General features: G+C 39.2%; 1 protein-coding gene across 4 annotated transcripts in view; it reads left to right on the forward strand.

Annotated features, from left to right (window-relative positions):
* Window positions 1-12,375, forward strand: part of ZFYVE26 (zinc finger FYVE-type containing 26) — an 80,036-nt gene that overhangs the window by 42,193 nt on the left and 25,468 nt on the right. For 3 of the 4 annotated variants that reach the window (XM_074236054.1, XM_074236055.1, XM_074236053.1), the window contains 9 exons: window positions 2,717-2,935; window positions 3,349-3,454; window positions 3,701-4,446; window positions 5,199-5,395; window positions 6,437-6,541; window positions 8,134-8,256; window positions 8,688-8,864; window positions 10,890-11,136; window positions 11,754-11,852. In XM_074236054.1, coding sequence (XP_074092155.1) covers window positions 2,717-2,935; window positions 3,349-3,454; window positions 3,701-4,446; window positions 5,199-5,395; window positions 6,437-6,541; window positions 8,134-8,256; window positions 8,688-8,864; window positions 10,890-11,136; window positions 11,754-11,852 — 2,019 coding nt within the window. The remainder of the gene's footprint in view (window positions 1-2,716; window positions 2,936-3,348; window positions 3,455-3,700; window positions 4,447-5,198; window positions 5,396-6,436; window positions 6,542-8,133; window positions 8,257-8,687; window positions 8,865-10,889; window positions 11,137-11,753; window positions 11,853-12,375) is intronic. The other variant, XM_074236056.1, reaches the window with a different exon arrangement.

Below are 12,375 nucleotides of genomic sequence, written 5' to 3' on the forward strand. Positions count from 1 at the left end.
GTCCATCTGGAAAAGACCTAGAGGTTTTAGTGAACTGCAAGTTCATTTAGGCTTCATTAAGAGAAACACAAGAGTCCAAAGCTCCTTTGCACTGTCCTCTGCTTTGGTTGGATCATATCTTGAGTGGATTTAGTTCTATTATGTTACATTTCAGAATGTACACTGTTAAGGTGACCAGTGTTCAAATGATGGCTGCTCGAGTGGTACGGGGTCTCAAGATCATGCTATATGAGGATGAGTGAATGGAACTATTTAGCCTGAAGAAGGCTTAGGGAAAATATTGTCAGGCATGTAAAAGACTGTTACCTGGAAGAAAGAATACAAGCACTTATTAAGTCCTGCACTAAGTTCTTTTTTAGATTTTTTGCAAGGCAAATGGGATAAAGTGGCTTGCCCAAGGCCACACAGCTAGGTAATTATTAAGTGTCTGAGGCTGGATTTGAACTCAGGTACTCCTGACTCCAGGGCCAATGCTCTATCCACTGAGTCACCTAGCTACCCCTAAGTTCTTTACAATTTTTATTTCATTTGATCCTCACAAACAACTTTACTATTTAGGTGCTATAATTATCCCCATTTTAAAAGAAACTGAGGCAGAGGTTAAGTGAGTTGACCAAAGTCACATAGCTAATAAGTGCCTGAGGTTAGATTTGAATTCTCAAGTCTTCCTGACTCCATGCTCAGAGCCCTATCCATTATCCACCAGCTACCTTTTTCTCCTTAGACTAGGAACAACATGTGGAAGATCCAAAGAGGCAGCTTTCAGTTTGATAGAAGAAGAAACTAGTTCTGTCATTGAAAGTTTTCAAACCAGAAGGCTTCTTGTTGATGTGTTGTAAAGGGGTTCTTGTTCAATTCCAGGTTTGGTCATGTGACTTCTAAGGTTCTGGAAGTATTTCTTTCATTTCTATACAAGCAGCTCTGACCTTCACCCTCATTTCCTCTTTACTTTGTTGGTCTCATCTGTTCAATGGGTTCAGTTATTTTTATTATTTGATTGACTCTCAAATCCATATATATCCCACCTTACCTTTTCATCTCCAATGCATTTCATCAATATCCTATGGGTCATAATGACACAGATGTCACCCATCCCTTCTCCAAACATTCCTATTTTTGTAGAGGGTATCATCATTCTATTCACCCAGGTTCAAAACAGTCACACCAGTGTCTTTCCTCTTCCCATCACGCCATAGTTTCTTTCCCCTTCTTCCCACCTACAGGAGTACTACCCTGGTTTTTGCCTATATCATTTCTTTCCTGGGATATCCTTATTGATCCCTTTGCCTTAAATCTCTCCTTTTTCTATTTCATTCTTCAATAGCCACCAAAATAATTTCCCAAGGGCACAGATCTGACCGTGTTATTCTTCTGCTCAAAAATCTTCTGTAATTCTGTTTCCTCGGGATAAAATACAAAGCTGTAAAAAGATTCAAAATTTTAAACCATCCACAATCTGACTCCAACCCACCTATGTAGAATTATCTCATATTATTTTTCTTCATATGTTCTCCATTCTAGCTAACTGCCAATAATTCATTCCCCTTATTCGAAATGCTATGTCCTGGTTCTGTACTTTTGTATTCCAAAAGTAGGAATGATCATTACATTGCCCCTTCCCACTCCTTTTTATAATCTTCTGAAGCTATATTCAAATATGATCCTTTCCTTGAAATCTTTATCTGTGCATGTACATAATCATTAACAGAATATAAACTCCTTGAAGGCCAAGACTATAGGAGGTTACTAAAGATTATTTGATTGAACTGAATTCTGATTGATAGAACAGAATAAGGAACTCAGAAGCAGAACCTAATGAGTATAAAAAGTTTATATGTCACAAACACTCAAACTCAAGAACAGAATCTGCTGAGTTAACTAAATGGCTATATATAAAAAAATGAATTTGAATCCACTATACCATGCACTACAACAGTAATGTAGTATTATATTAGTGATCCAGATATTTTTAATAACCATAAAAGAATTTAAAGAAAAATAAATATTTGTTTTAACTCTGAAGTAGAGGGTCTTTTTATTTATAAAGTAAAATCATCAGCAAAATTGTTCAATTTGGTCATATAAGGAATTGAATAATTTAAGTTAGACATGGCTCTACCTGACTTGCCCAGGTCATATATATATATATATATATATACATATATATATATATATATATATATGTATATATATATATATATATATGTATATAGATATAGATATAGATATAGATATAGATATGTATATATATATACATATATATGTATGTATGTATATATCCTATACTTGTGTGTATGTTTTCCTAGCTTTAAGCTCTTCATGATAGTATGTAATTATCACCCTCAACTACATAGTTTTGTATCCAGAAGTGTTCAATAAATCTTTACACCCTTCACCTTAGTATTTCTGTGCCACTAATTAAGCCATTCTGCATGCAGTGTTCTTGTATCAGAGGTTTAGGATTGCCTGATCTAATTCCTTCAGACACAACCTTTTCCTTAGTTTAAGTCAGGAATAAAATCTTAGGTCCTTCACATTGAGAAATGATCAGATAGAAATGAAGAGATTTTTTTTTTTTGTCCCTGTCTTATGAGCAGAAAACTTAGTCTACAAACAGAGGCCAGATGTAAAACTGGAGAGTTGTTATTCGTGGGTTGTAATGGAAATTCAGGAAAAAGCTACAGTAGTTCTTTCTTGCTTTTCTTATTCTCCTCAGAACCTAAGGGCAGCCCACTATCTTCTTTAGTGGCTCAGGCCTCTCAGAAGCTGCCTGAAATAGAAGCCCACCCCGTGCAGATCCAGACACGTCTTCTCATGAAGAACCTAAGCAACCAGATCCCAGTAGAAAATGGGCCAGCAGATTATGTTGGTGCCTTCTTCACTTATTCAAATACCATGGCTTCTGTGCTCCTTCGAAGCCTGAGTTCTGAGCCTGGTAAGTAGTAGATTTAGGCAGGTGCCCTAAACATGACCTCAGTGATATGACTTTGAGTTCCCAGAATGAGTGTTTGGCAAAGGTGCTGGGTATCTAGGAAGTAGGACTGTCTGATTTGTCTCTCTTTTATAAATGATTCAGCATGAGAAGTATCAGATCTGTTTCCTAAAGATTCCATTTCCTTCTGTGATGACAATATACCATTCCTAAACCAGGATTGGAAGGGAGAAAGTGAATTTGAAGTCAGAAGTATGCTGACAATGCCACTGTCCTACCAAGAACAAAGAGATGAATTTAAGCTTGCTCCTAGTGCATTCTTCAGCTTCATTCCATGCATATTGATGCCTCCAAGAAGCCTATATCTTTCAGCTCATACCAACAAGATACATTTCTCCTTTTCCCTCCCTTTGCAGATCATGCAGTGAAGGTAAAAGTGGGAAACCCTTTTATCATTCTGCATCAGAGCCCTTCCCAACTCATATCCCACCTCCTCCTTGAAAGACAGATTCCCCCAGACAGGTGGGTGTTTTGTTCTATTTTCCTACACATATCCTTTGATTTCTATATCATCAGAGAAACTCTTGATGGATGGAAATTGGAGTTATGCAGATAATTAGAACTGAAATCTCATTTCCATACTAACTCTTAACTTCCACTTGCACTACTACTTCAATCTTTATGACTTCTTAGTTTCCTTCCTCCCCTTACCTGTACCAAAATATTGAGTTATTCATGTTTTACTCTCCCTTACTTCTTTTTCTACAGACTTGCATCTCTTCTGGCCCAAGAGGAACTCAGCCTGAGTGTGCCACAAATTATCATTAGCTGTTGTTGTCAACCCCTTACCCTTTGTCTTCCTCGGCAGAGACAACAGACTTGGTCCCTTCTCACCCGTTTGGGTGGATTAGCACAGTTGTATACCTCCCATTTCCTGACTGACATTCCACTCCCTAGTCTTACCCTAGTAGAACCAAAAGAGAAACCAAAGTTGGATTCCCCTTCTCCCTCCTCTTCAGATGACCCATCACCCCCTGTTCTTACTGCTTCTGCCTTAGCTTTCCTGAAGTCTCACTCAAAACTACTGCCAGCTCTGGCCTGCCTGGGGGCTAGTCTGGGCTTACACATCTCCAAGCCCAGTCTATCATGGAAGGAACTGTGTGGTCGAAGAGAGGCTCCTTTAACCCCAGAACAGGTAGCCCGGGAATGTAAGAGTCTCCTGAGTCAGGTCCCAATGTTAGAAACCTTCCTTGAGGCTGCCTGGGAGCCTCTCCGAGGTAGCCATGAGGAGGAGCAGAGCTTGGCAGGGGGGTTGTGTGGCCAGATTTGTCTCTCTACTGTTCTCCTGGGCTTACACTCTCCTATGGCTGTGGATGTACTGACAAAGGCCTTTGAGGAAGCACTAGTAAGCAGAAATTGGGCCCAAGCCCTTCATCTCATGGACTTGTATGGACAAGATATGGAGGAACTAAGCAGTATAAAGGATGTAGTTCTGAGCTGTGCCACAGTGAATGGTAAGTAGAAAAAGTTTGAGCTAGGGAGGAAGGAAAATCAAAGGAGAAGTTAGAACTAGAAGAGTCTCTTTCTATCCCTGGAAAATTTGGTTCCTGTGGTTTGTCATATTTGTGAAATTGGACTGGGAAACATGTTTGCTTGTAGTTTCTAATGTTAATAGTGGTGACAAAGAACAGAGTTGAGGGGCAGCTAGGTGATGCAGTAGATAGAACATGGACCCTGGAGTCAGGAGGACCTGAATTCAAATCCAACCTTAGCTCTTAATAATTGCCTAGCTATGTGACCTTGAGCAAATCACTTAACCCCATTGCCTTAAATAAGTAATTTTTTTAAAAACCAATATAATATAATAATAAAGAACAGAGTTGAAACAAATGCTCCAAAGTATCTCAATTATGGTAATGCTCACTTTGATGGCACTAGGGGTGGTGATGGTAGAGAATGTTCTTAATAGTCCTGTTGCTCATATATCCCTGAAACAGACCTCTGTATAGAGAATGGAAGACCTTTGAGCACCTACCACTTGTATTATGTAAGTCTTATATTTGGGGTTCATATTATCCCCACTTGGGTGTTCAGTAAGTGTGTATCCTTGAATGATGGAGGGAGGAATCAAAAGGAAGAAGGAAGTGATAGAACTGAATTTAGAATAGATAGCTTATGATTCCTCTGCTTTGCTGTTTCATGACACTGAGTTAACTTTTTTCAGCACTCTGCTCGCTGACTGCAGGGTTTCTTGTTTTCTTCCTAGATCAGGATGGCTGGCGGTACCTGTTTTCTGTAAAAGATGCAACTCTGAGAAGCCAAATGGCCCTTGGGTTCATGGAGAGGTGGCCCCTGGAGCCTTGTCTAGAAATTTTGGCTTTTTGCATTTCGGAACCAGCCATCCAGGAAGAATTAAAATCGGAGCTACATACAAAGCTGAAGGAACTCCAAGTTTATCAGAAGGTAAAACCATCATCAATCAAAAAGTTAATAGTCTGAGGTAGTGCAGTGGACAAAGCTCTGGCCCTGAAGTCAGAAGGAACTGAGTTCAACTCCATCTTCAGAAACTTAATAATTGCCTAGCTATTGACCTTGGGCAAGTCCCATAACCCCATTGCCTTAAATAAAATAAAAAATAAATAAATAGGCTGAAATAGACTGTTTAACTTATCTTTGTCTTGACTATTTACATGAGGATATAAAGGACTTTGGGCAGATTTGTCTTTCCTCTCTATTTAGCTCTATTATCTTGTGCTTGTTTTTTGTTGTTGTTGTTGTTGTTGTTGTTGTTGTTTAGTTTTTGCAAGGCAAATGGGGTTAAGTGGCTTGCCCAAGGCCACACAGGCCTTTTTTTTTTATAAAAAGGTTATATGCTTGTTAAAATTGTTCCATTCAAAGTCCCTTTTGAAAGGATCAGGACATTTTTAAGAACATATGGTTCTTAGATTTGTGTTGTATTCAGGATTGAGAAGCACCTGGAAGCTGATTTCTAAAGAATGCATGCGCATATATATATATATATATATATCATAATAAAAAATGTATATATTGTTTAATCCCATCTGTGGGATTACAGGGCTCTTGAAATGAAAAATGGAGTCCAGAATTCTCCCTCCTCTCCAGCTTCTTACCGGCAAGGACCTAAATTCAATCTTAAAATGAAGGGATTTGTAAAAAGTTAATAATCTCAAATAGAGCCATGGTCTCTAGGAGTCCTCAGAACCAGTGAATTATATCTCTTTTTCTCCTCCCTTCTCCCTATGCTCAAGCTTCTACTTTCTTTTTCTTCTTCCAAAATAGGTAATCTGAGAAGTTAGGAACCTGAACCTCCTATCCTCTCAGATCTTTCAAGGCTTTAATTTTTTTAACCTGTTTATATTCTGATTCCTCCTTTTTGTTGGCAAATAGTTTTGGATCTGTGGATAGTTCATTTCCAGGAGAGTCCAGGGTCATCTGCATCAAAAACCTGCCATGTACTTCAGTATTTTTCTTATCTTCCCTTAGATTCTGGATTTGCAGACCATTCCATTGTGGTCTGACTGGCAGACATTGAAGAGGTGTTGTGCTGACAATCCACCAGAGGTCATGGACCTGATTCTGGAGGCAAAGGTGCAGTTTTCCCAAACTGTCCCCTCCTTCACCCTCACCTCAGAAAGCTGTCCCTCTTCATTATGTTTGAGTAGCATGGGTCTTCATTTTCCTTGGTCTGGAGAATTCTTAGATGAAGCAAAAGACCTCCCTGGTCATTTGCTTCAACCTGTTTACAATTACAAAAAAAAAAAAAAAGAAGAAGAAGAAGAAGTAATATTTAGGATCCAGGGCCCACTGATTCATTCATTTTAGTCCTTTATTTAAACTTTGTCATTTTGACCTAGGATGATAGGTGAGGTGAGAACAAGCAAAGTTCTACAATGGTAAATAAAGGGGGGAATAAGTAAGACTATTGAGTTTCTCTGGGCCTTCCTTCCCCTGCCTTGACCTTATCCAGGTGTTCAGAAGATCTCATAAGAACCTTATGCCAATGAGAATAGCTTACCTGGGAATTTTAGGGTTTGTAAAATGTACAGTCTCATTCAGTCCTCATAGCAAGAGTTGGTGCTGTGATTGATATTTTGCAGAACAGGAAATTAAGGCTCATAGAGGATAAACAAACTTTCACAGCAAGTGAGTATTGGAGGTAGATTTAAAGCCAGGTTATCTAGCTATATACGTGTGTGTGTGTGTGTGTGTGTGTGTGTGCGCGCGCACACGTATATATGTATGTATATATAAATGCAAAGCTAACTGGTATATTAGCTGGAGATAAACTGCACTGAGCACCACTGTTCTGGTGATTAGAGAGAATATTGGGAAAGACACTGGGAAGTTCTAAGCCTGACTTTATTGCTAGCTAATAACTGGAGCTTCTATTTTCTGTAAGTGTGAGATGCTGATAGTACTTCCTGTCCTGTAAGAGTTGCAAGGTTAGGGGCAGCTAGGTGGAGCTGTGGATAGAGCACTGCCCCTGGAGTCAGGAGTCTCTGAGTTCAAATCCAGCCTTAGAAGCTTAATAGTTACCTAGCTGTGTGACCTTGGGCAAGCCACTTAATCCCATTGCCTTGCAAAAAGCCTTAAAAAAAAAGAGTTGCAAGGTTAAAGTGAGATTGTAAATAAATGGAAAAGCATTTCAGTGATACACAATCAGTTCCTTATGTTTTATTTATTTTTTTAGGTGTTTTTTTTGTTGTTTTATTTTTTAATTAACTTTTTATTTCTTTTGTTGTTCTTGTTTTTGGATACTGTTTCTCCCTATCTTGCCCAAGTTGGAATTGCAGTGGCCACCATTGCTGTTTGGTGTAGAAGCTTTAACCTACTTCTTTTTTTTCTCCCCAAATTGATCACCTATCCTTGAGCAGCCTGGTATCCCCAGTTTCCTGTGGCTCATCATGTTAATGCCATACTTAGTGCAGTCACTCAGTTGTCTTTATTCTGAGCTCAAGCAACCCACCAGCCACAGAAACAACAGCCAGACATTACTATGCTGGGCTTCATTCAACTCCAATTCTGATTTCTCCAGCTTTAGTCCTACAGTAACTGTCCCTTTACCACATAATTAAATCTTCTTAGAGTTGCCCTAGTGTGTGCTGGGAAAAACCAGGTAGGAGTTATGTGCATGATAAGGGATTAAAAGCACATGTGTTTTTTTCCTTCTTTCCACACAGGAGTACGAGCTGTGTGAGGAATGGGGCTGCCTGTATCCTATTCCAAGAGAGCACTTAATCAGTGTTAACCAAAAACATCTCCTTCACCTTCTAGAGAGGGGAGACCACGATAAAGCCCTTCAGGTAAAGCCATTTCTATGTGATTGGAAAAGAGGGTGAGTCCAATCTGATGTCAAGTTTCATTTCACACTCCACTAAGGCACACTGGACAGATGGCTGAGTTCAGAGACCTGGGTTTGAGTCCTTCCTTGGATACATTCTGGCTGAACAAGCATGGGAAAATCACTTCTGTGTCAGTGCCCTCTGGCAATTCTCAGATGATGGAGAATTACAGATGAGCTTCCCTGAAGTCTCTCCTCCTCCTTTGCCTTTGGGGGAAATCACAACCCAGGCTAAAAGGGGTGGGGGAGGGGAGGGAGACTATAAAGTATCAGCAGTCCTATGGACATGTTGGGAGGACATTGTCCAATTTACTTTCTCTGTAAGGTATAGCTGGCCAGCTGGGATCAGGATTCTACAGAATAGATGATTGTGTTCTATCCATCTTCCTTTAGCTCCTTCAGAGAATCTCTGACCCCACCATGCGCTTTGATGTCACAGAATGTTCCCTTGATCAGCATCCTAGTCTGGCTGCCTCTCACTTCTTGGCCAACTACCTCACTACTCACTTCTACAGGGAACTGACAGCTACTCGACACTATGAGATCCAAGCTCTGTATGTGGGATCCAAGGTAAGGAGAGTGTTGTGTAAAGTTTATATGTATAAGAAAAACTGCAACTCTGTGAAGAAAACGCTCCCAGAGGAACTAACTTTATCCAGAATTTAGAAATCATCTTCAGGACCTCCTTCTATTAAGACATGCTCCCATGCACTGGGCTTGTCTCCTTGGTCTGGCATACTACTGTTCTCTGTCAACCATCCCTTCACTGCCTCTGGCCCTTCTAGGCCACTCTATCCAAACCTGTCTTCCCAAAAGAGTCTCTGCTGTGCCTCTGGCCTCTAGCACACTTCCCTTCAATCTCCAGTGAAAAACTACTTGATATCCTGAATTTTAAGATTCCTCTGATTTCTAGACCTTCAACTAATTAGTCACAAATTAATCTGTTCCACTGAGAAATGTGGGGTTGCCATTTGCATAGAAAGAAGACCCTCAGGAGATGTACCCATTTTTCTGGCTTTACTTAGGGAAATCATGGTAAAGGAAGTAATTTCATACCAGCTAGGACATAAGGTAGTGTGACATGAATTTTAGGTCACTTAGGGTTCTCAGCTTAGGTTAAGGAGATGGCTACCTATTTATGTGTAGTGCTGAACCTGTCTGTCAACACTTGCTATAATCAATCATAAAATAAATAATTGTCCAGAATTTAAAGACGTGTGTGTGCACGCATGTGCACCTGACATTTAACATAATCATCTTCTTTTCCTATTCTTTTTTTTCCTTTTGACTCTAGTGAGAATCTGTATGCAGAAGTAGTAAGTAGGTTAGAGTTTATTTTCTCAACCTAGTGATGTGAAAGAATACAATCTAGGAGTGGGTGGTGTTGATATTGAACATGTAGGTGGAACCATTACAAATATTTTGAGCCCTGTGATTTTGAAAATATTTGCTATGTTGGGAAAGGTAGATGGATCACATTTAATTGTGAAAGTGTTTGAGACTTTGGACACAGGAAACACAGGAAATTTTCTGTGATGCAAATGTAGATATCATAATGCATGTAAAGCCAATAAATGACATTTTATAGGTATAACAGTTTTCCCTGAATACTGAAAGTCATAATTATGAAATACATGAAGATTCAAACAAATATAGACTTCCAAATATTGCATGTCAGATTAATGTCTCCTTCAGAAGAGGCCTAAAAACATTGTCTTGTTTCTATGTCAGAAGCCACAGCTTTCTATATGACCTTATGCATCCTAATGCATCAGTTTTTCTGTCCCATATACCTCTAAAAATAATATAAAGATTCACTGAATAATTGAAAACTAGATCATGTTTGAGATCATTGGCCCTTTGAGAAGGCCAATTCCTTTAGATCATTAGTATATGATTAATCTATAATTTTTTTGTTCTGACTCAGGATTTCATTGGGAGAAGAAATTTCTCTTGTGCAAATTTCCTTTTCCAGATGCAGATAGGCAACTAACTGTTCTGCAGGTGTAGTATTAGAGACTTGTCTGGTGCTCTAATAGATTAAATTCCTTCCATAATCACACAACCAGTATGTATCAAGATGTAAGCTTTCAACCAAGGTCTTCTGGATGCTTTCAGCACTGGTTTTCTATCCTCTATTCCACAATGCCTGTCTTTAGCTTTAGGTACAATAATGGCTCACATTTCAATTTTTTTTTTGCATGATTCTTTAAAAAGGCTTCCTTCATGACTTCCATAGGTGGTTTATATTGACCTTGAGAAAACCGTTGAGTAAAAAGACTCAAGAGCTTGGCTAAGCCATTATATGTAGTCCAATGTGGCTAAGCCAGTGTAGCTCAGTGGTTGAACTCCTCCAGTCACCAAAATGGCAGAGACAGGTGTTTGGATCACCATTTGAGTAGAATTCTTTCCTGAGTCTGAAGAAATTAGGCTGTAGAATTAGAGAACTTTTGAGTCTAGATCAGAATTGGGGCTCTCTTCACCCAAGAGAAACCCAGTGGTTATTCTTATGGGTTAGATTGTACTCCACAGGCCTTCAAAGTTTCCCTAAAGTTAAGACATTAGCTTTCATCCCATGATTAAACTCCCCCATAGGTGCTGTTGACCCTGCCTGAACCTCATCGAGCCAGCTACTCCCACCTGTCCTCCAGCCCCTTACTCATGCTGGAGCAACTACTAATGAACATGAAAGTGGACTGGGTTACCGTGGCTGTGCAAACTCTACACCACCTACTAGCTGGACAAGAAATTGGGTTTACCTTGGAGGATATTGATGCATTGCTTTCTAGATATGCAGGGAAAGCACTTGACTTTCCATATTCATTGAAAGAAAAACGATCAGGTAGGTAACTGTCAACAGCATGCTCTAGTCTTGGGATAGAAGAGGACTAACATAGCCATGCTGCACTTCTAATTCCCTCCCCCTTTGTTTTCCCAAGCTGCTGAAGGTCATGGGAGGGAAATTACTGTGCAGGGAAAACCTTGGATTTGGAGCCCCAGGTTATAAGAACAGGAATGCTGAGATCATAATTTCTAAAATGACATGTCTGCCTCTGCTGTAAGCACATTCATTTGTTAAGTTGTATTACTTCCAGAATCACTACATTGCACCTCAGTTCATTACCAAGGTACAAGAAAGCTCTTGGAACACTTAAGTGAAATTAGTGCTCTTTTGGACATTTTGAGACATGTTTAGGAGAACTCATGTTCATTTTTGTCTTCTGCTCTTTCTATACTCAGGCACCAAAACACATGTTTTCACCCTGTTTTCACCTACATACTCTTTGTATTATAGAGACTTAACTTTCTCAAGAAAGCGTGAAATGCTCATCACCCAATCTAGACTGGCTTTGAATTAATTTTTACAATCACAGTGAACAAGGATACATTTTTTTGAGCCATCCTTTTAACAGCATGTCATCCATAACTTACCTGTTTTTTTTATTTCTCCTTCCTTAGATTCTGTAATTCACCTCCAAGAGACTCTTAATCAGCTATCAGAGCCTGAAACCTTATCTAGGTCAGCATCAGTTGAGTTGTCTGCTACTACATCTCCTGGTAAGAAAAATTTTTGAAAGTTTCCCCACTTTTTGAGGTTTTTCCTCTAATGCTGACTTTGTATTCATTTTTTCCCCACCTTTTCTATAAAAAAAAAACCTCATACATCTGAGATTCTGCTAATTATTCTTTCAGGCTCCTGTTTCTAGGTATTTGATCTAATTTTCTATACCAGAACTGGTATATTCTTTTACCCTGTTGTGAATTTAGTGAATGCTTTGAGGCTATTTCTCCCTTATCAGATATCTATTCAGAAAACCAATGTGTTTTATCAAGCTCAGTGGAAAGAAAAATTATTGTTGAGCCATAGAGACTAAATTCATCTTGATCTGTTACCCTAATTTATTAAGCTAAGGTAAAAAGATGATCTTATCTTTGCAGAAGTAGCTGAACTCTTCTCCATCTAATTAGTACCAGGAATCCAGAAAGTGGGACCCTATAGAAAGCCACATTCTTGGGACCTACATAAAAGACATTATCTGATGTGCTTCCTTAGATATTCCTTAAACTTCATTTTTATATC

The sequence above is a fragment of the Macrotis lagotis genome, chromosome 4 (assembly GCF_037893015.1).
Source record: "Macrotis lagotis isolate mMagLag1 chromosome 4, bilby.v1.9.chrom.fasta, whole genome shotgun sequence".
NCBI classification, from domain to species: Eukaryota; Metazoa; Chordata; class Mammalia; order Peramelemorphia; family Peramelidae; genus Macrotis; species Macrotis lagotis.